This window comes from Musa acuminata, chromosome BXJ1-5 (genome assembly GCF_036884655.1).
Source record: "Musa acuminata AAA Group cultivar baxijiao chromosome BXJ1-5, Cavendish_Baxijiao_AAA, whole genome shotgun sequence".
NCBI lineage: Eukaryota > Viridiplantae > Streptophyta > Magnoliopsida > Zingiberales > Musaceae > Musa > Musa acuminata.
Genome location: NC_088331.1, coordinates 18,206,289 through 18,229,924, shown reverse-complemented (window position 1 = coordinate 18,229,924; position 23,636 = coordinate 18,206,289). Strand labels below are relative to the sequence as shown.

At 39.2% G+C, this 23,636-nt stretch overlaps 2 protein-coding genes across 3 annotated transcripts in view; one reads left to right on the top strand and one right to left on the bottom strand.

Moving 5' to 3' along the window:
• Positions 1-23,636, top strand: part of LOC103972916 (GCN5-related N-acetyltransferase 4, chloroplastic) — a 45,420-nt gene that overhangs the window by 8,494 nt on the left and 13,290 nt on the right. The gene's annotated exons all lie outside the window — the stretch shown is intronic.
• Positions 8,032-9,630, bottom strand: LOC135675011 (uncharacterized). The gene is made up of 2 exons (XM_065185275.1): positions 8,356-9,630; positions 8,032-8,167 (listed from the first exon to the last, which is right to left on the bottom strand). Exon 1 carries the CDS (start codon positions 9,374-9,376, stop codon positions 8,369-8,371), a length of 1,008 nt encoding a protein of 335 aa, XP_065041347.1. The 5' UTR covers positions 9,377-9,630; the 3' UTR covers positions 8,032-8,167; positions 8,356-8,368.

Sequence of the window (23,636 nt, the reverse complement as noted above, 5' to 3'; positions counted from 1 at the left end):
CATAGCACAAAGTCCTAGGCTAAATATGATATCCGGTCTTGTTGCGGTGAGGTATAGTAAACTACCTATCATACCTCTATAAACTTTTTAATAAAAGCTTTCTTCATTTTCGTCAATGTCTAACTTAGTGGAGGTACTTATAGGAGTATTGATAGCCTTTGAACTATCCATATTAAACCGTTTTAACAAGTCTAATGTATATTTTGTTTGACTAAGAAAAGTACCATTACTAAGTTATTTGATTTGTAAGCCTAAAAAGAAGGTTAGTTCACCCATTAACCAATACATGCCTTTAACCCGACAACAAAAGAGAGATCTTAACATCACAGATTTGGCGGCATATACTATGGCATTTGAGGAGGTAATTAATGCTAAATTCGAAGCCTTTGAGGCGCGAATGGAGGATAAGATTCAGACGCTGTTTATCGAACTCAGATTGGGCCGACCACTAAGCCCGAAGAAATCACATCAAGGAGAGAGCTTTGCCCAATCGCACCAAGCCCAAAGATATGACTTCCAAGAGAGGGGAAGCTCTATGACCAACCCCAACTATTCATGCATGAGAGTGGATTTCCCTAGATGGGAAGAAGGAGACCCGATTGGTTGGATCTCGCGCGCGGAGCGATATTTTCGGTACCATAAAACCGCGGATGCATCTATGGTGAAAATTGCAGCTATACATCTTGAAGGGGATGCTATACAATGGTTTGATTGGTTTGAACATACTTATGGAGTCCTTTCATGGCGACAATTCAAAGAAGGACTGCTGATTCGCTTCAGACCAACCGATTACGAGAATATTGACGGACAACTAGCAAAGATCCGACAAACCTCCACCATTCAGGAGTACCAAACCAAGTTTGAAAGGTTATCTAATCGAACTCATGATTGGTCTCAAAAACAGCTATTGAGGACCTTTATTGAGGGCTTGAAGCCAGAGATCCGAGGAGAAGTTAAAGCGCGACAACCGTATACGCTTATGGCAGCCATCTCTTTCGCACGACATCAAGAGGAGCAATTGAATCATGAAGCTCGGAGGACTAGGGTCGCTCCTCAACCAGTAATATTGAAGCCCTCAGCCCCCCCTATTGTTGACCAAGTCTCTACACCAAAGAGGTTAACAAGAGAAGAGCTTCGGGAGCGATATGCGAAGGGGTTATGTTGGCATTGTGACGAGTCGTGGAGCCGTGAGCATCGCTGTAGTAAAGGGAGACTTCTTATGATTGAACCAATAAAAGAAGAGGTCATTGAACATCCAGAAGAGAGCATTGAACATAAAGAAGAAGATGCAGAAGAAGAGCCACAACCGACTGAAGTTACGGTACATGCACTAGCCGGCTACTCAAACCCGCAAACGATGAAAGTTAGAGGCCTTCTCAAACAACAACCGATCACTGTTCTTATCGACACGGGCAGTTCTAATAGCTTTATAAACAGTAAGGTTACTATCCAGATGGCCTTACCTATTGAGAATTACAGCAGGTTTGACGTTAAGGTCGTCGACGGACGGATTTTGAATTGTGATCGTAGGCGCCCGCAAGAGAAACTATTGCTGCAGGACCAAGAGATAATTGCAGATTTCTTCCTTCTCCCTCTTGATGATCATGAGGCCATGCTCATAATTAAATGGTTGACGACATTAGGTGATATTTCTTGGAATTTTATGCAACTAATTATGAAATTTTACAGTAAGGAGACACAGGTGATACTGAACGGGAAACGTGGGGGCGACATAACGACGATTTGCACACAACAAATGGAGAAGGTTTTGCATAAAGCATGCAGCAGATTTTTGATACAACTTGAGCAGCAAACCGTACAACCTACTTCCTTTGCTTGCTGAATTTTCAGATATATTTGACGAACCGTACAACCTACCTCTTACCCGTCCGCATGATCATTATATAATGATTCTTTCAGGCAAACCTCCAGCAAATACTCGGCCATATCAATATCTTTATCTCCAGAAGGATGAAATAGAAATGATTGTAAAAGAAATGCTCGAAACAGGAGTTATTCGGCCAAGTTGCAACCTCTATTCTTCACCGGTGCTACTTGTACGCAAGAAGGACGGAACATGGCGAATATGCGTTGATTACCGAGCTCTCAATGGCATAACCATCAAGGACAAATACCTTATTCCAATAGCAGATGAATTGCTAGATGAAAGGGAGCACAAATCATTACAAAGCTGGACCTTTGATCCGGGTATCATCAAATATGAGTGTGCGAAGAAGACATACCTAAAACCACCTTTTGAACACATAACAACCATTACGAATTTTTGCTTTCTTCAATAGTAGGTGGAATATCTTGGGCATATCATATCAGAGGAAGGTGTGACAGTGGACCCCTTTAAAATTGAAGTAATGCAAAACTGGCTTACCCCGAGGAACGTAAAATTGCTACATGGCTTTCTGGGTTTAACAGGCTACTACTGTAAGTTCGTGAAAAACTATGGCGAGATCAGTGCACCACTTACTTCCTTACTGAAAAAAGATGTCTTCCACTGGTCGGACAGAGCCTCCGCTGCCTTCGACAAACTTAAGGCAGCCATGACGACGACGTCGGTGCTAACACTACCAGATTTTAACCGACCCTTCATTATTGAGGCTGACACATCTGGAGTCGGAATTGGAGCCATTCTCATGCAAGATGGTCGACCACTCGCATACACCAGCAAGGCATTATCTCCCTCCCATCAAAATAAGTCAACATATGATAAGGAGATGCTCGTCATTGTGCGCGCAGCAACGAGGTGGAGACCCTACTTGATTGGTCGACGATTTCAAATTAAAACTGACCATAAAAACCTCAAGTACTTTTTGGAGCGAAAGATACCATCCCCTGAGCAGCAAAAATGGGTAACAAAACTTCTTGGATTTGATTATGAAATAACATACAAAAAGGGGAAAGAGAATGTTCTTGCAGATGCGCTTTCGCAGCTACCCGAGCAAGTTGAAGTTTCGGCCGTTTCACTTCCGACCAGCGACTTCCTTGAGGATATTAAGATGGAATGGCAGGAAGATTCAGATACTAGTAAGATTATAAAAAAATTGGAGGAAGCACCAAGCCCCATGTCTCATTACAATTGGGACTCAAAAGAATTACACTATAAGGGACGCATTGTGCTTATGATAAATTCTACTTGCATCTTCACGAGCAGATTTTGGATAAAGTTATTCCATATGCAGGGTACTAAATTGAAAAGGAGTACGACATATCACCCACAAACCGACGGCCAGACGAAAGTTGTAAATAGGTGCTTGGAGACAGCCCAAAGCCACTCACCAAATATGACTACCTAAGGAGAACTTTAGACTCAACCAAGTGCTATTATTGATCGACGGATCGTGACTCGACGATGACGATCCACTACTGAATTGCTAATACAGTGGGCAAACCTACTAACAGAAGATGCCACTAGGGAGAACTATGATGACTTGAAGATCAAATTCCCAAAATTCATGAATCGTCAGCCTCGAGGACAAGGCTGATTTGAAGAGGGCGGGTCTGTTAGGACTCTAGCTAGGAGAGTCCTAATTGAGAGGGATATTCATGTAAAACCTACCTAAGCCGACCCCTATTAAAGAGGTGAAGAGGCCGGCTAGGGTTAGGAGGTTATTTCTTAGAGAAGAATAGGGAGTTGTAAAGGAATAGGAGTCTTGAGTAGGAGTCATATTAGGAGTTGGTTAGAAGTAGGAGTCATATTAGGAGTTGTTTAGAAGTAGGAGTCTTAAGTAAGAGTCCTATTAGGAGTTAGGGTTTAGAAGCTCTATAAATAGTCATGTATTCCACCTCTTTGCATAAGCAACAGATGAATTTTTTCTGCAGCCTTTGAGCAGCAACTTGGAGGGAGGAACCCCTATAGAGTTCCAAGGAGGTCGATCCTCTAAAGAGATCAACCCAAAGTTTAGAATCTGCAAGGGTTCTAACAAATGGTCTTACTATAACCCTATTCATGACATAGCATGCCGTATTTATGGCTTCGGCCCAAAAATATTTGGGTAGGCTATGTTCGTTTAACATGGTTCTTGCCATTTCTTGTAAGTTTCTATTTTTTCTTTCTATTACTCCATTTTGTTGAGGATTTCATGGAGTAGAGAAATTGTGGTTGTATTCATTAGATTCACAAAAATCTTGGAAATCATAGTTTTGAAATTCACCACTATGATCACTTCGAATTGATGAAATCATAAAACCCTTTTCATTTTGAACAAGTTTACAAAACTTAGAAAAATACCTAAAGCAATCGCTTTTGTGTGCCAAGAAATAAGTCCGAGTGTATCTACTATAATCATCCACGATGACAAAGGCGTATTTGCTACCTCCTAGACTTGATGTAGCAATTGGTCCGAATAAGTCCATATGGATTAATTGCAATGGTCTAGAGGTGCTTATTTGGTTCTTTGGTTTGAAACTATCTTTTATTTGTTTTCCTAATTGACATGCATCACACTCATTGTCTTTAACGAACTTAATATGAGGAATTCCTCTTACAAGTTCTTTAGATGAGATTTGAGAGATTAGTTTCATGCTAGCATGACCTAATCTCTTATGCCAAAGCCAAGCATCGTCATTCAAAACTGAAAAACATATTTCATTACAAAGATCATCAATGTCGATAGTGTATACATTATTTTGTTTTAGGGTAATCATCGATGTGTTTTTATGTGGTTTTTTAATAATGCAAGCTTTTGATTCAAATCTAATGACGTATCCTTTATCACATAATTGACTAATGCTCAAAAGGTTATGCTTTAAGCCATCAACCAATAACACATCTTTAATAAAGAAGATAGATTTGTTACCTATGATTCCTTTGCCAATGATTTTACCCTTGTTGTTGTATCCGAAGGTAACATATCCTTCGTCTAGGCTAGTGAGCTTAGAGAATTGAGATGGATCTCCGGTTATATGCCTTAAGCATCCACTATCAAGGTACCATCTCTTGCTCCTAGCTTGTGATGGTAAATATTTCTACAAAAAGGAATGAATTTTAAGTACCCATTTGACCTCGGGTGCCTAAAAAATCGATCTACACAACTTATCATGTTGCATTGAGTCATTTGAGGTTCCTTTAGGAATCCAAATCAATTTATGTGGACTATATATGTTAAATGAACATTTGTACGCAACATGTCTAAATTTGCAACAAAAGTTGCATTTGTTTCGGGGTGAAACATGTAAGGTAGGGCCTTTAATAAAGGTGGTTGGATTTTGGTGAAAGCTACTCACAAATCCGATTCAACTTCTTTTATGAACGTGACCTTTATTGGCAAGCATAATGTTCAAGGACTTGCTACCAACTTCAAATTTTTCTAAAGTTTCTTTGAGTAGCAAGTTTTCCTTTCTAAGCGTTTCTAATTGATCGTATTTTGTGCGAGGAGATAAACTATCATCATGCTCAATTTTTAGTCTATCAAAATTACTAACAAGAGAAGTATACTCATTTTTTAACAATTTATATTTTTTACTAACTAATTTACATTCATCGAATAAATCATGAAAAGTACTAAGTAATTCATCAAAAGATAAATTTGCATCTAATGAACTGCTTATCTCATCTGTAATAGCCATTAGCACATAGTGAGCAACTTGCTCGGTGTTGGTTTGCTCCTCTTCTTCAGATGCACTTGAATCGTCCCACGTTGCTTTAAGAGCCTTTTTCTTCTTTGGTTGTTTTTTCTTTGGTTGTTTCTTCTTTGCTTGGAGACATTCGCTTTTGAAATGTCCCGGCTTCTTGCATTTGTAGCATATGACTTGTTCTTTCTTGGGTTCAAATTTATTTTTAGTGTCGTTTCTAAATTTATTCCTTTTTATGAATTTTTTGAACTTTCTTGTCAAGAGTGCCAAGTCATCATCATAGTCCTCATCACTTGAATTTTCTTTCGAGTGGTCTTCTTGAGTTCTTAGTGCCATATCCTTCCTGTTTTTTGGAAGGTTGTTCTCAAGCTCTTCATGAGAATTATAAGTCATCTCATAGGTCATTAGTGACCTGATTAGTTCTTCGAGAGGAAAGTTATTTAAATCCTTTGCCTCTTGAATGACCGTTACTTTAGGGTCCCAACTCTTTGGAAGGGATCTTACGATTTTATTAACAAGTTCAAAATCTGAGAAACTTTTACCAAGTCCTTTTAGACTATTGATGATATCCGTAAATCGGGTGTACATGTCTCCAATGGTCTCACTCGGTTTCATTCGAAACAACTCATAAGTATGGACTAAAAGATTAATTTTCGACTCCTTTACTCTACTAGTGCCTTCGTGAGTAACTTCGAACGTGTGCTAAATATCAAAAACCGTTTCACAAATCGATACTCGATTGAACTCGTTTTTATCCAAAGCACAAAACAAGGCATTCATAGCCTTGACATTTAAAGCGAAAATCTTCTTCTCCAACTCATTCCAATCATTCATTGGAATAGAAGACTTTTGAAAGCCATTTTCTATAATGTTTCATAATTCGAAATCCATAGAAATTAAAATCCTCATTCTAGTTTTCCAATAGGTATAATCCGTCCCATTGAATATAGGCGGACGTGTAATTGAATGACCCTCTTGATTGCCGGCAAATGCCATCTCTCTTTGGTTTCAAACCAAATGAGAGTGACCTTGCTCTGATACCAATTGTTAGGATCAAGAGCGGCACTAAGGGGGGGGGGGGTGAATTAGTACAGGGAAAAAAACATTGATTCCAAAAAATATTCGTTTTGATTCAATCCGTTCCGTAAAGATATTGAATGTGAAAGCTTTCGTAAGATTGCAAAGAGAAGTTTAAGGAAGTTTGCAGTAATGTAAATTGCATATATAGAAAAGCAAACTAAAATTTAGAGTGGTTCGGTCGTTGTGACCTACATCCATTTCCGATTCCTCCTCTGTCGAGGTCACCGATGTCCACTAATGGTCTTCCTTCAATAAGTGAAGACCAACCACCTTTTACAGCTCTTTCTCCTTTTCACGGGTTTAGGAGAGAACCCTTACAAGCCTTACACCTCTCTTGAATGATCTCAACACTTAGAAAGGGAGGAGGAGGACTCTAGCACTTTTACAATACTTTAATACTTCAAATATTTAAGATTATGTCAATACTTTCGTACCCTTTCATGCAGAAAAGGGTAGGGTATTTATAGGCCCCAATGGTTTCAAAATTGGAGCCAAAAAGTGTCACATCATCGGATTTTGGGGTACTAGCGGTACCACCGCCATTACTGGGTTGTACCATCGCCTGACACTTGACACTGGGCAGTACCATCGCCTAGTCTGGGCGGTATGACCGCTTAACAGAGCTTGGAGACCGAGCTCTAGCGGTACCACCGCCTGACATGGGGCGGTACCACCGTTGGCAGCATTAACTACCGGCGGTACCACCACCCAGACCACCTAGGAGACTAGGTCACTAGGCGGTGCCACCGCCGATCGTGATTTCAGTTGCTGAATAGGCTGCTCAATCCGGCCCAATTCAGCCCTATTTAGGGCCCAATTGGCTCCTAACTGAGTTAGTGGGATCACCTCCCAATCCTAATTGAATATATTGTCTAACTATGATAATTAAGACATTTAACAAAGCATTCTAGTTCCGGTACGTCAATTGTTCTTCCGGCGATCTTTCGGCGAACTTCCGACGATCTCTCGGCAATGTTCCGGCGGACTTCCGGCAAGCTCCTGGACTTCACGATGATCTTCTTGGCGAGTTCCGACGAGCTTCTTTGGCAAGCTCCTGGACTTCTGGGTCAGTTCCGGTAGGACTACCGACGAACGTCTGAACTTCCGACGAACTCTCGAACTCCCAATGAAGTCTTGATCTTGACTCCGGCACAACACCTGCTTTATGTCTTACTGCTATCGTATTTAATCCTGTACACTTTTCTCAACATATAGATTAGATCAAACAATTTACCAATTAATTTCATCATCAAATTCCGAGATTCAACAGAGTTAGCTTAATTACATTCTAAACCAACCCAATTACGACCTAAACTAACTCAATCTAGACAAATTATTACAAAGTACGAATCATCTATTGTTTGACACAAGGTTCGCCGTACCGTACCGTACCGGCGTTTCGACCCACGCTCGGTACGGTACGGTACGGGTGTACCGACCGGTATACCGAGGTGTACCGAGCGGTACACCCGATTTCACCGATTTAACCCTCCGAAAATACCTGAAAATAAAAAAAAAGTTAGGATAAGGTTTTCAAGTTACAAATAAATATAGTAATAATATAAGTTTGACAAAATCAATGTAAATTAGATAAGAATAGCATCACATATCTTTTTCGGGCGGTACGATTTTGTTACAATATAAACTCTAAAATTCAAATGAATTAAATAATCATATATCTAGATATACCTGATTGTTAATTCTACCACCAAAACGAACGACGGGCCTCCACGGGTGGTGGATCAGGGTCCTCGATCCGATACATATCAATATGATACGTTTGTTGGACCCAATCATGAAATTGATCCCATGACATAGTGTATTGATACACCGTATGCCATTGATGCATCAATGTGGTGCTGATCGTAGATTGATCGTCATGAATCATATTTGTTCGAGGCAGCTCTTGAGGCATATATTGATGTTGTTCTGTATCATGCTGTTGCTCAGAGAAGGATGACCAACTATCACCATACTGTTGTTGCCCATATGATTCTCCATAATACGATTGCTGTGAATACGATGAGTCTCTTTCTGTGTCTATATCATGTATGCTCTGTCGCATTTGTTCATATTCATCCACTGCCTTCCCCTTCTCCTTTCCCTTCCGCGCATAAACTTGACCAGTACCTTGTCGAGTTCCATGATCTGAATCTTGAGTGGCATGTGTAAAATATTGCTCCTCAGTCCATTCACCACCCTCAAGTTGTGCAGACGAGACCAACGACTGCCCGGTATCACCGCCATCATCTGTTGAGGCACTGCTGTCCGTGTTGCTATCATGTCTCTGGACCGAGCGAGAAAGAGAATGTGATTGTGAAGGTGTCTCGTCGCCCGACTCGATTCTTTCCAACGATGCAACTGATGCTACTGCCTTCCCCTTTGCCTTTGCACGTTGGGCGGACGAGTGTGACCGTTGGGTATCGGTAGTTCCTCGAGCAGTTTGACTCATACCATGTTGTAATCGAGGGGGATTTTCCACCTGTTGGGGTTGTGCTTCTTCTTCTTCTTCTATTGCCTCGGTGATAAAACGCGAAGGACGCTGAGGATCTCCCGCCTCATCAAGTAGAGGATCCTCTTGGTTCTCTGCTGCTTCAACCCAATCTAACATTGGCTCTGAATCTTCGTTGTAGAATTGGAGGTCAATGGGATCAATATCTGGTTCCTCTGGCTCCTTATCCAACTCAGCACATCGTAATTTTAGCCGCATGTTATAATGGACATATACTAGTTTCTCTAACCGTCTGTAGGAGAGTCTATTGCGGACCTTCGTATGAATCAATGCAAACGTTGACCAATTACGGGAGAGAAAATTGGTTTGAGAGAGAGTTTAAGAGAGTATAATGAAATAGGGGAGAGAAGATTGGTTTAAATAGGAGGAGAAAGGGCTCCAACGGTCAATTTGACCGTTGGAGCACTGTAGCACTGCTACAGTGTGGTAACGGTCGATTTCGACCGTTACCGAGTGGTACCGATCGAAATCGACCGTTACCGAGTGGTACCGGTCGAAATCGACCGTTACCGAGTGGTACCGGGCGGTAACGGTCGAAATTTCGACCGTTACCGCCCGATATTAGGGTTTTTGGGTGTACCGCCCGGTAGCGGGCGGTCCGCGTACCGGTCACCTATCGGACCGGTACGTACCGCCCGTACCGGGCGGTACGATTCGGTAAGTCAATCCTTGGTTTGACATGTCATTGGTTCTTCCGGCGCTTCGTTCGATCCTTCGGCGCATCGTCCTCTTTTTCGGCGTATTGCTCAATTGGCATCTTGACACTCGCAACTTCCGATCTCCTTGGCGCAATGTCCGATCCTTCGGCCCGATACCCGAATTCACGGCACAAAGCCTTCTGCCGACACGTCGATCGATCCTCCGACTTGACATCCAATCTTTTGACATGTTCAACTCCGGCCCAATATATGATTCCTCTTGCTTTAATCAATTTGCCTCTCCTGATCGAAGCTAGTCCCGCGTCACTCAAAACGCAGGTTAGATCATAACATTATCAATTGTTTTCATCATCAAAATCCGAGATTCAACAATCTCCCCCTTTTTGATGATGACAACTAATTGATGACGAAGTTAGCCTTAACTCCCCCTTTCAATATGCCATATTGATAGAACCTTTAAATTCATAAAATCATATAATGTTTCAAAATATAAAAATATATCATACCACATATGATTTAAATCATCATCATTACTTCGCCCCCTTTGTCATCAACAAAAAAGAGAAGTGCATCTAGCAAGTTTTTGACATATGTAAGTTTTACAACATACAAGCTAGTAACAATTTTGAGTTGTGCAAGTTTGTAAATTTAGCTTTCTTTTTTGAGATATGCAAGTTTGCAAGTTTTGCTTCTTGAGATAGGCAAGATAGCACTTTTGCTTCTCTTGAGATTGCAAGCTAGCAATTCTTGATGATGTCAAGATAACAAGTTCTTTCTTCTTTTTTGAGAAGTGTAAGCTAGCAATTTTGCTTCCAAGCAAGTTTTTCTCCTTGAAATGTGCAAGCTAGCAATTTTTCTCCCCCTTTGTCATTGTTAAAAAGAAGGGAAGAATACAATATTGTAATTCTGTTTTCTTTACATCAATTTCTAAATCATGACAAAGATAAAGTATCAATCTTATTTCAATATGGCATATTGAAATAAGGTATCATTTCAGAAAATGATAGTTGTTGACTTTCATATCATTTCATCAAAAAATCATAAGTATTGCATCCATCATTCCAAATTATAAATATTTCAATCATGATGGTGTCAAAATGTCAAATTACATTACATCGTACCATGAAGTATTTCATGCATAATTTCATATCATCAAATGAAGAATATTAAGAAAAATTAATTGGATGATGAGATATACACTTCATGAATACAAGGGAGTCATGAACCAAATTTCAAATTGTGAATATCAAAAAATCAAAAGAAAAATTATGATTCGTTTTGGATGACTCAAATAATGAAAAGAAGAATCATAGTAAATGATCTTGATTCATAAAAAATCTCATGTTATAATTCTAAGAATTCACAAGAAAAATCATGATTCATTTAAATAATTCTCCTTTTTAGTAAATAGCAAAAAGAACCATGGGAGTTCAAAAACAAGATCTTGATTCATTGAAAGATCTCAAGTATCAAATATCGAGAAATCAAGATAATGATTTGGATAAAAAATAAATCTCAATCCATAAATTTTTCTTGTAAGAAATGCCTAGTCATCATCATTATCACTTTGGGCATGATACCAAATCAATAAATTTTCAAATAAATATTACTTGGGTATGCATGATACCAAAACATTGTTTCAAGTCTTCAACATATAACATGCACAATTTCAAACCATTACAAACCATTATCAAGGTCATAGTTTGTTTGCATAAGTCTCTTCTTTAGTAAATGGTAAAAATGAATCATCAAAGATAAAAAATATTTTGATTCTCATAAAGGATAGCTCAAGTAGAGAAATCATAAGAAAGTTCATAATTCGATTGAAAAATTTTCATTCAAATTCAATTTGTCAACTCCAAACTTATCATCAAAATCACTTTTTTTAATTCAAGAGAACATAAATTAGATTCATCACTAAGAGTTACTTGTTGAAAAATTGAAAAACTTTAGAGATATTTTCAAGAAACATGCATTCTCAAATTTTTGTTTCAATTTAAGTGATTTGATTTCATATAAGCATGCCCAAGTTTTTTACGCCAAATCAAAACATGTATCATTGTTTAAAATCGAAAAGCAATATGAAAATCATCAAGATATACATTATTGCTTCTTAAAACATGTATATAATTAATCTTATTTGGTGTATAAGAATTACATTTAATTTTAACATTTTTATTCCTTTATCGTAAAACATGTAATTATCATGATAAAATATATATTTTTTAAAACTAATTCATCAAAGCATGAAAGAACTAAGTAATTTCATGGTAAAGTAAATACATTTTGGATGAGTTACATACCTCATTGTGAAAGTTCACCTCGTCTTTGTTGGTTTGCTCCTCGTCTTCGGATGCGCTTGATTTGTCCTTGAGTGCTTCCTTCTTATTTGGCAACTTCTTCAGTTTTATATACTCATCTTTGGAGTGCCTCGGTTTCTTACGTTTAAAGCAAGTAGTTGTGTTCTTTTTAAGTTTGTTTTTATTCTTTGATTCTTGTTTCATTAACTTTTTAAGCATTATTGTTAAGAGTTCAAAGTCATCATCACTTGAGCTTTCGCTCGAGTGATCTTCTTGAGTTTTAAGTGCCAAATCCTTCCTGTTCTTTGGAAGGTAGTTCTCATGTTCATTTTGTGCCATACAACTCATTTCATATGTCATTAAAGACTCGATAAGTTTTTCAAGTGGAAACTTATTTAAGTCTTTTGCCTCTTGTATTATAGTTACTTTCAAATCCTAATTTTTAGAAAGAGATCGTAAAACTTTATTAACAAGTTCAAGATTCGAAAAACATTTGCCAAGAGCTTTTAAACCATTGACGACATTTGTAAAACGGGTGTACATGTCTCCAATGGTTTCGCTTGGTTTCATATGAAACAATTCAAAATCATGCATCAAAAGATTAATCTTCGAATCTTTAACTCTACTAGTGCCTTCGTGTGTGATTTCAAGAGTGTGTCAAATCTCATAAGTCATTTCGTAAATAGAAACTCGATTGAATTCATTTTTATCTAAGGCGCAAAATAAAGCATTCATAGTTTTTGTATTTAAAGAAAAAAATTTCTTTTCCTAATCATTCTACTCGTTCATTGGATTAAAAGACTTTTGAAAACCATTTCAATGATATTTCATAAATCGTGGTTCAATGAAAGCAAGAAAACTCTCATCCGAGTTTTCAAATAAGTGTAGTCCGTCCTATTGAATATAGGAGGACGAATGATAGAGTGACTCTCTTGAAAGCTGAAAAGAGCCAGTTCTCTTGGGTGTAAAACCAAACGAGAAAAAAACGTGACTCTGATAATAATTGTTAGGATCGAGTCAGCACTGAGAGGGGGGGGGGGTGAATTAGTGTTTTCATTAAAATCACGGTTTTGAAAAACTTTCGTTCGATGAAAAACCGTATCGGAAAGATGTTAACTTGAAAGCGTACGGAAGCGTAGTGAATAAGTAAATAAAGCAGTTTTCAATGAAAGTAAAGAGCTTAAAGTAAATGCAAACTGGGTTTTATAGTTGTTCGGTCGTCGTGACCTACATCCACTCTCGATTTCTCTTCACTCGAGGCTATCGGCTTCCATTATCAATCTTCTTTCAATGGGCGAAGATCAACTACCCTTTTACACTCTTTCTCCTTTTGATAGGCTTAGGAGAGAACCGTTACAACATTTCTTTCTTAGACCTTACTTCTCCCTTTAGAAGAACTTTCTAAATACTAGGAAGAACGGACTCTAGAATCCTAAGAGAGATTACACAATTTTTCTTAAGTATTCTTTCCCCCCTTTTAACTCAATTTTTGTGCTTAATTCTTGCATCTCCATGCAAGAATAGCTGGGGTTTTTATAGACCTAAAATGACTTCAAAATTGGAGCAAAAAAAGGTTTCATCTCAGGTTTCCTGGGTCCTAGTGGTACCATCGCCTACAGCACTAACACTAGGCCCACTGCCCAATCAAGCGGTACCACCGCTTGACACAGTTTGGGAGACTGTGTTTGGGCGGTACCACCGCCTAGACTGGCGGTACCATCGCCCAATCTGGTGGTATTACCGCCTGACATATTCTTAGAGACTATCTCGGAGACTGAGCCACTAGCGGTGCCACCGCCTGACCCAACTTTTAGGTCACTAAATGGGCCTTTCTCTTGGCCCAAAATAACCCTACTTTGGCCTCAGTTGGTGTTGGGAAATCTTGGGGGCGACATCACATCCGCAGCGGAAGAACAGAAAATAAAATCCCCATTTCCCAAAGATATGTTCGTCGTCGTGTGAAGATTGGTGTTCAAATATCTGCGAAACTTAAAACTGCGTGTATAATTGATTGTGTTGCCTAGGGAGATCCCTGAATCCTTGCAGATCTTTAGGAGAGGGTGAATGAGGTCAAGCGCCCTCCTCAAAACTCCAGGCCTGCTCTGAGGTGGAGAGGGGGAGGAGAATAGGAGAGGCAAGCAAAGGCTCTAATCTATGAACCATTGAATCCCTCATATTTATAAAGGTTCCCTGTCAACTTAACCCTAATGGATTCTCCCATATTGGGTATTGGATCTCCGTCCAACTACCCAAGCCTCTTAGATTAGTGGATCTCTATCCAATAATCTCTCATGGGCTCTTATTTGATCTCGTCCATAGGATCCAATAATTTAGGGGCTTATTGGATATCCAATAAGATAGGGTCTCCGGCGGATATCTCATATACGAACCTCTACTCATCGCAACGCCTACCATATGTGTGTAACCCTCTAGGCCCAATATCGAGTTAGCCGTGAGTCATACCTGTCAGAACTCCTTCTGGCCCAGTGAATTATTATCTCCATAATAATTCACTCGACTTATCGACTGCGGACGTACTAGGCCACTACGCCACAGTCCTCAAATGATACAGGGGAATCCAATCCATTTGACCTGTCTGTCCTCAGTTACCAAGTACCTATAGTCCCTTATCTATTTAATATCCTAGAGACCGTATACCGGGCATGATGCTATTAGACCCATACAGTTTCTACTCGAGTCTCGCTCTAATCGAATTCTCCTGAAGAACTCTTTCTCTCTCAATCCGAATGACCCTGGCTAGAGATTTGTCTGAGCAAGAACACATGGGACATTCCTCTCATGACACCGAGAGTGGATGAACCTCTATCAACACTCAATAGCCCTTATAAGGTTGACTACCCCTCCCGAAGACCGGTTGTGCTAGATCTAGGACATCCAAACCTATAAGTCTGGTATCAAAGAGTGGAGCACTCATACAGGACATCCTTAGTGCTTTAAGTCTAAGAACCCAATACACCACTGGGATCACGGAATCGCTGCCTGACAATAAGGTATCATTAACCATCCAGCATTCCGTAAACGGATCAATCAATGAACTCATTCTCCAATGAGCACCTGTACTGCATCTCTAGTGTCTCTACACGAGCAGCTATGAGACCAGCTGCATCCATCATATGGACGGGTATACAGCACACCGGTCTGTCCGATTATCTCGATGTCCCTCTCGAGTAATCTATGACCAGGATTATTTATGATCTGTGTTTAAAGGCGGATCGATCTTATTATCATGATCTCATCACGATTCGATTTCGATTACACAGATCCAATGACATCACAATATATATATATATATACATATATATACATATACATATACATATATATACATATATATATACATATACATATATACAAGGTCTGCCATACCGAATCGTACCGCCCGGTACGGGTGGTACGTACCGGTCCGACAGGCCAGCGGTACGCGGACCATCCGGTACTGGTCCGACTGTAGCACTACAATAGTATAGTTTACTGTTGCAGTGCACTGTTATAGTAGCGGTACACCGTACCGTACCGGTACCAAGCCCAGGTCGAAACACCGGTACGGTACGGTATTGCAAACCTTGTATATATATACATATATATATATATATATATACATATACATATATATATACATATATATATATATATATATAGATATATACATACAGTAGTCAATATAAAGTGATAAAATGTCAAAATATAATAAGCAAAAAGACTGTGTGTCAAGTCACACGTGTCATTACTCACGTGATTAGCTTGTAGGGCACATATGACTAGCAATCTCCCAATTGACCTAAAGCCAATCACTCATGTGTTTGATCCTCATCAGACCCCTATGGTGCTTAAAGACAATCTGAGACAACGACTTTGTCAGTGGATCTGCAATATAATCTTCGGATGAAACTCTTTCTACTCCTACATCTCCTCGGGTCATGATCTCTCTGATTAGAAGGAACTTCCTCAGAACACTTCTGATGAGACTTGGGTTTCTTCACTTGAGTAATCGCCCCGTTGTTGTCGCAATATAAGGAAATCGTCTCCTTGCTACCTAACACGACTCTCAGATTTATGATGAACTTCTTCATTCAGACTCCCTCATTTGCTACCTCTACTGCAGCAATATACTCCGCCTCTATGGTCGAGTCAGCAGTAGTATTTAGCTTGGAACTCTTTCAGCACACTGCTCCTCCATTCAGAGTATACACATACCTCGAATTCGACTTGCTATCATCGACATCAGACTGAAAACTCGAGTTCGTGTAGCCTTTATCCCTGAGGCTACTACCTCTATATACTAGTAAAAGATCCTTAGTCATTCTCAAGTACTTAAGGATACACTTTACTGTTTTCCAATACTCCAAGCCTGGATCCGTCTGATACCTACTCGTGACACTCAGAGCATGCGCTATATCAGGCCTGGTACATAGCATGACATACATGATAGACCCTATTATTGATGTATATGGTATCCTATCCATGTTTGCCCTTTCTTTAGGAGTCTTTGAGGATATACTCCTAGAAAGCGATATCCCATGTCTCATCGATATGAGATCTCTCTTGGAATTTTCCATGCCAAACCTTTTGATAATGGTGCCTATGTACCTGGACTGGGACAAGCCAAGCATCCTCATGGATCTATCTCTATAGATCTAAATCCCTAAGATATAGGATGCTTCTCCTAAGTCTTTCGTGGAGAAGTGTTTAGATAACCAAGCATTTACTGTGGATAGCATTTCTACATCATTCCTAATGATCAGGATGTCATCATTCACATATAACACAAAGAAGGTGATAGCGCTCTCACTTACCTACCTGTACACACAAGGCTCATATTCGTTCTTAACGAAGTCATAAGATATGATTGCCTCATTAAATATTATGTTCTAACTTTAGGAAGCTTGCTTTACTCCATAAATGGATCTAAGCAACCTGTACACTTTATTTGGGCAGTCCTTGGACATAAATCCCTTGGGTTGTATCATATACACCTCCTCGACGTTCCCATTGAAGAATACGATTTTCACATCAATCTGCTAGGTCTCATAATCATAGTGTACTGCAATAGCCAATAAAATTTAGACGGATTTTAGCATTGCTACGGGTGAGAAGGTTTCGTCATAGTCAACACATTGCCTTTGACGATACCCCTTCGCCACTAGTCTTGCTTTATAGGTCTCTACCTTTCCATCTACTCCAATTTTTTTCTTAAAGATCCACTTGCAACCGATGGGTACAATACCTTCGGGCACATCAACTAGGTTCCAAATCTTGTTGGAGTACATAGAATCCATCTCAGAATTCATGACTTCTTGCCACTTCTCGGAGTCTATACTCATAATAGCCTCCTCGTAGGTCTGAGGATCAATATCCTCAACATCCTCTTCTCTAATATGTCCCACATATCTCTCAGGAGGATGAGATACTCTGCCGGACCAACGTAAAGTTGGAACTTGTGTATTAGGTACTTGAACAGACTCGGGCTATAGAGTGGTGCTCGAGCTAGGTTCTCCAACCTCACTTAACTCTATCATGCTCTCACTGTCTCCGCCAAGAATGTGTTCCTTCTCAAGGAACATCGCTCTCCTGGCTACAAAGACCTTTTGGTCTTCGAGATGATAGAAATAATACCCACAAGTTTCCTTGGGGTATCCCACGAACTTGCACCGCTCCGTCCTTGATTCCAACTTATTGGGGTTGTGTCTTTTAACGTGGGCATGACAGCCCCAAATCTTAACAACATTAAGATCGAGCTCTTTCCCTTTTCATATCTCATATGGTATAGACACTATCGACTTAGTTGGAACTCTGTTCAGAAGGTAAGCTGGGGTCTCTAGGGCATATCCCTAGAATGAGATAGGTAGGTCAACGAAACTCATCATGGACCGTACCATGTCTAACAGCGTACGATTCCTCCTTTCAGACACACCATTGAGCTGAGATGTATAAGGAGGTGGCCATTGGATAAAATCCCATAGTCCTTGAGGAACTGGGTAAACTCTGTACTTAAGTACTCACCTCCTCGATCTGATCGAAGAGTCTTGATATACTTTCTAATCTGATTCTCCACTTCATTCTTCTACTCTCTGAATTTCTCAAAAGCCTCGAACTTGTACTTCATTAAGTACACATATCTATACATTGAGAAATTATCAGTAAAGGTTATGAAGTAGGAGTAACCATCAATGACATGAGTTGACATGGGTCCACATACATCACTATGTATGAGTTCCAGTAGCTAAGTGGCTCTCTCTCCAGTTTCACTAAATGAAAAGTTGGTCAGTTTTCCACGAAGGCAAGGCTCACAAGTTGCATATGACTCATAGTCGAATGGATCTAGATATCCATCCTTTAGCAACTTTTAAATCCTTCCCTCATGTACGTGACCTAGCCTACAATGCCACAGGTATGTACTGTTCACCTCATCTCATTTCCTCTTAGACACACTTACATTCATGATATGTGGAGTAGTGTCTAGCATAAACAAACCATTATTCAATGTTCATTTCGTGATGATCTCACCATCTAATAATATTGAACAACTATTGTTCTCAGAAACTAATTTATATCTACTAACTGTCAAACATAAAATGGAGATAATGTTTTTGATAATAGAAGGAACAAAATAACATGCATCTAATGCAATAATAGCTCTACCAGGCAGATGTAGAGCGACCTCGCCAACAGCTACTACAGTAACTTTTGCTCCATTGCCCATCTTGAGGTCCATCTCGCCTTTCGCCAATCTCCTAGGCCTTGCTAGAACTTGTAACGAATTGCAAATATGATAAGCACTACTGGTATTCATTACCCATGTGTTATCATAAGAGTCTGACAAATAGAGACTGATCATGAATGTACCTGAAGCTTCTCTAAGCTTCTGTTTCGCCCTCTTTGCAAGGTACTCTTTGTAGTTCCTCTACCAGTGCTCATCTTTGCCACAGTGGAAGCACTGGCCTTTGTCCTTTGCTGGGTCTTTCTTAGTAACCTTTGCTTTACCTGGACCATTCCTAGACCTGTGAGTTTCTCTATCCACTCAATCATCTTTAGGACATGGTTCTGAACCGGTGTCCCCTTAGTCATCCTAGCGCGGAAGAGGCTCTTGGATATCTCATATCGTTGAGTCCTTCCCTGTTCCTCAAATAGTTTACAGACATGTAATAAAATGGATCTGACATATATCTTTTCATGTTGTCTCTGTAACTCAAGAGTCATAGAGCCTAACATGTAACCCTAAGCAAGAGTGGAGTCATCAATGTACTTCGTGTAACGAGCGATCTCATCCTCGCTTGCCCCTTCCTCGGGCGTAGGCATCATTGTATCAAGGACGTACACAATTTTCTCCGCCGTGAGAACAATTCTCAAGTTGCAGAGCCAATCCGTATAATTTGGACCAGTGAGGCGGTTGACATAAAGTATGCCACGTAAGGGATTTGAAAGCGACATTTTCTGAAAATAAAGATGCAGTAGAAATAAATAACATACAGATTTTGCAAAATTAAACAATCAAGATATGAACTTCTATCTTAATATGCTCCCACTATTTTACTGGCGAGTCACGCGACACTCTCAGCACGTGAAACGCAAGTCTCCGACAGACTTCTAGTGGGGATCAGGATCCAATCAGCGTCTTAGTGTAACCTCGAGAGACTCGACCAATCACATTAAGCCCAAAAGGTAGGTAACTCTTGCCGATCACAACTCCTTGTGATTCTCGTCCTATTCGACCTTCGAATCACCAGTCTCGAGGGACTCGACCAACTATGATGTTCAGTTAAGTCAACACCATCGTTACAAGATGAGTCTGATTCGATGATATACCCTCGAGAGACTCGACCAAGCATACCATGTCCTCAAGTCACCGATGACATCTCTATGTCATAGGTGTTGAATCTCGGATTTTGGTGATGAAACCAATTGAGAGTGTTTATAATTTAATCTGCGTTTTGAGTGACGTAGGAAGCTTCGATAAGGGAGAGACAATTAAAGTAGGAAGAATCATGTTGGGCCGGAGTGGAACATGTCAGAAGATTGGACGTCGAGCTGGAGGATCGGTTGACGTATCGGCAGAAGGCTTCGGGCCATGAGTTTGGGCATCGGGCCAAAAAGAGCGGAAGTTACGCTAAGGAAATCAAAGTTGCGGAGATCAACTAGCCGATTGGGCAATAGGCCGCAAGAGAGGACGATGCGCCAAAGAATCGGACGAAGCGTCGATGAACCAATGACATATCGGACAACATGATTCAAGCTTTGTAATAATTGTCTAGATCAAAGTAGATTTTATTTGTGCAAGATTAACTACGATAGCGATCAAGGTATAAAGCAAAATAAAGTCCTGGAGTCAAGAACGAAATTTCGTTGGGAGTTTAAGAGTTCATCGGAAGTCCGGACGTTCGTCGGAAGTTCTGTCGGAATTGACCGAGAAGTCCAGGAGCTTGCCGAAGAAGCGCGTCGGAACTTGCCAAGAAGATCATCGTGAAGTCCAGGAGCTTACCGGGAGTCCGCTGGAACATTGCTGAGAGATCATCGGAAGTTCGCCGGAAGAAACCTAGACTAACCAGATCGGATTTGCTTAGTGTATACCTTATATTTTGTAGTTAGCACATAATTGAGATTCGAATTGGGCCAACCCAATTAGGGACCAGTTGGGCCCATGTATGGATTGTGTTGGGCCAAGTGAAAGGCCCAAACAATGACCCAACAGGTGGCACCGTTGTGGCATAGTCTCCGAGACTGTGTCAGGCGGTGGTATCGCCCAGACACAGTCTCCGAGAGACTGTTAGGTGGTGGTACTGCCCAGACATAGTCTCCGAGAGATTGTCAGGTGGTGGTACCGCTCAGTGATAGTGTTGCAAGTGGTGGTATCGCCAGGACCCCGGGATGAGACCTTTTTTGGCTCCAATTTTGAAGCCAATTGAGGGCTATAAATACCCATTACTTCTCAGCTGGTAAAAGAAGAGAAGTGATAGGAATTGATCCGAAACTATAGTGAAATAGCTTGCAAAAGTTGAGAGTTCACCTCCATAGTTTCTAAGTGTGAAAGTTTGTAAAAGGAGAGTGAGCCACTTGTGAAAGTTCTATAAAGGGGTGATTGATCTTTGCCTTTCAAGAAAGATCAATAGTGGAAGCTGGTGACCTCATTGGAGGAGGTATCGAGAGTAGATGTAGGTCGGACGACCGAACCACTATAAAATTGGCATGTTCTTCTCTGGTTTCCATTTCTATTGTTGTCATTTATATACTGCAAACTGCTCTACTTACTTATTCATTACGCTTCTATACGCTTTCAAGTCAAGTACATTTCGGATACGGTTTTTCATCGTTCGAAGTTTTTCTGAGTTTTTCAAAACTGTTGTTTTTATCCACTACACTAATTCACCCCCCCCCCCCACTTAGTGCCGACTCGCTCCTAATAGTTAGTATCAGAGCCACGTTATTTCTCATTTGGTTTAACATTTAAGAGAAATAGTTCTTTTCGGATTTCAAGAGGGTTTTTCAATCGTTCGTCCTCCTATGTTCAATAGGATGGACTACATTTATTGGAAAACTCGAATGAGAGTTTTCTTGCTTTCTATGGATTTGAATTTATGAAATATTATCAAAAATTGTTTTAAAAAGTCTTCTACTCCAATAAAAGAACTGAATGATTTGGAGAAGAAAACTTTTTCTTTAAATGCTAGAGCTATGAATGCTTTATTTTCCGCCTTAGACAAAAATAAATTCAATCGAATTTGTATGTGCGAAACGACTTTCGATATTTGGCACACTCTTGAAATCACACACGAAGGCACTAGTAGAGTAAAAGATTCTTAGATAAATCTTTTGATACATGATTTTGAATTATTTCGAATGAAGTAATGCGAAACCATTATTGACATCTACACCCGTTTTACGGATGTCGTCAATGACTTAAAAGCTCTTGGCAAATGTTTTTCGAATCTTGAACTTGTTAATAAAGTTTTACGATCTCTTTCTAAAACTTGGGATCCTAAAGTAATGGCCATTCAAGAGGCCAAGGATTTGAATACTTTTTCAATCGAAGAATTTATCGGGTCTTTGATGATCTATGAAATGACCAATGTGGCACATGACGAACTTAAGAATAACTTTCCAAAGAACATGAAGGATTTTGCACTTAGAACAAAAGAAGACCACTCGAGCGAAAGCTCAAGTGATGGTGAACTTGAACTTCTCACAATAAAGATTAAAAAGTTTTTAAAACAAGAATCGAAAAATAAAAGTAAACTTAAAAAGAATGCAACTACTTGCTATGAATGCAAGTAGAATGAAGCACTTTAGGATGAATCGAGCTCATCCGATGACGAGGAGCAAACCGATGAAGACGAAACGACGAACTTCACCTTAACGACTCTCAACGTTGAGATAAATGACTCACCCGAAACCCCCTTAATTTATTTTGAAATTACTTGATGCATTTCATATGTTGTTTCTAAATTAGTATATAAAATGTAAAAAATAAATAAATAAAAGGGGATCATGCTTTTCTGTTTCTAGCTAATTTTGAAAATGAAAATGACAATTGTATTTTTATAAAAATACAACAAAATGTTAGATTTAAATCTAATAATAATCCTATGTATGTTTTTAGGAAGAAATAATATGTATCTCGATGATTTCCGATTTTTATTGAAAATACTTTATGTTCAAAGAAATCATGTTTTGGTATCATGCCAAAAGTAATGATGCATAATTTGATATCATGCTTAATGAGTCTCTCTTTCGAAATTATGCATGATGATTTTTGTGATTTATGGATTATCATTCTTTACCGTAATGAAAGTTCTTTTTCGGTTTTAAACGTTGATGCATGTTTTTATTTGGCATAAATGAAAAAGACTTGTTTTTATGAAATAAATCACATGAATTGAAACAACTAAAAAGAGGAAAGCTTTCTCCTTAGAAATTTTTTTTTCTCTACTTTATCGATTTTTTCAAAAAAAGAGAGATTAATGAATCTATTTATGTTTCTTTTTGAATCTATTGAAAACAATTTTGATGAGTTGACGATTTGAATTTGAATGAGTTTTATCTTGATTTTTTGAGATTTATAACATGAAATCTTTTATGAATCAAGATCTCTTATTTGATCTCTTATGTTTCTCTTTTCCATTTAGTAAAGAGGAAAATAATTCAATTCATGATCTTGATTTCTCGATATTTGATACTTGAAATCTTTCTATTAATTAAGATTATTTTCTCTTTGTTTCTTTTTGCTATTCACCAAAAAAGGAGACTTATCCTCAATGTTTCTTTTTGCTATCTACTATTTAAATGAATCATGATTTTTCGGAATTACAATTTTTATGATTTGTAATGAATTGAGAGATTTTATATGTATAAAATACTCATGATATTTTGTTGATGCATATAAATGAGAAATTATGATCATGCATGATAGGATGTACTGTAATTTGACATTTTGATATCATCATGATTTGAATTATTTATGATTTGGAATGATGCATGCAACACTAT

Coding starts and splice junctions, on each gene's coding strand:
- LOC135675011 (XM_065185275.1), bottom strand. CDS start 9,376: ATGCGGCTAAAATTACGATGTGCTGAGTTGGATAAGGAGCCAGAGGAA.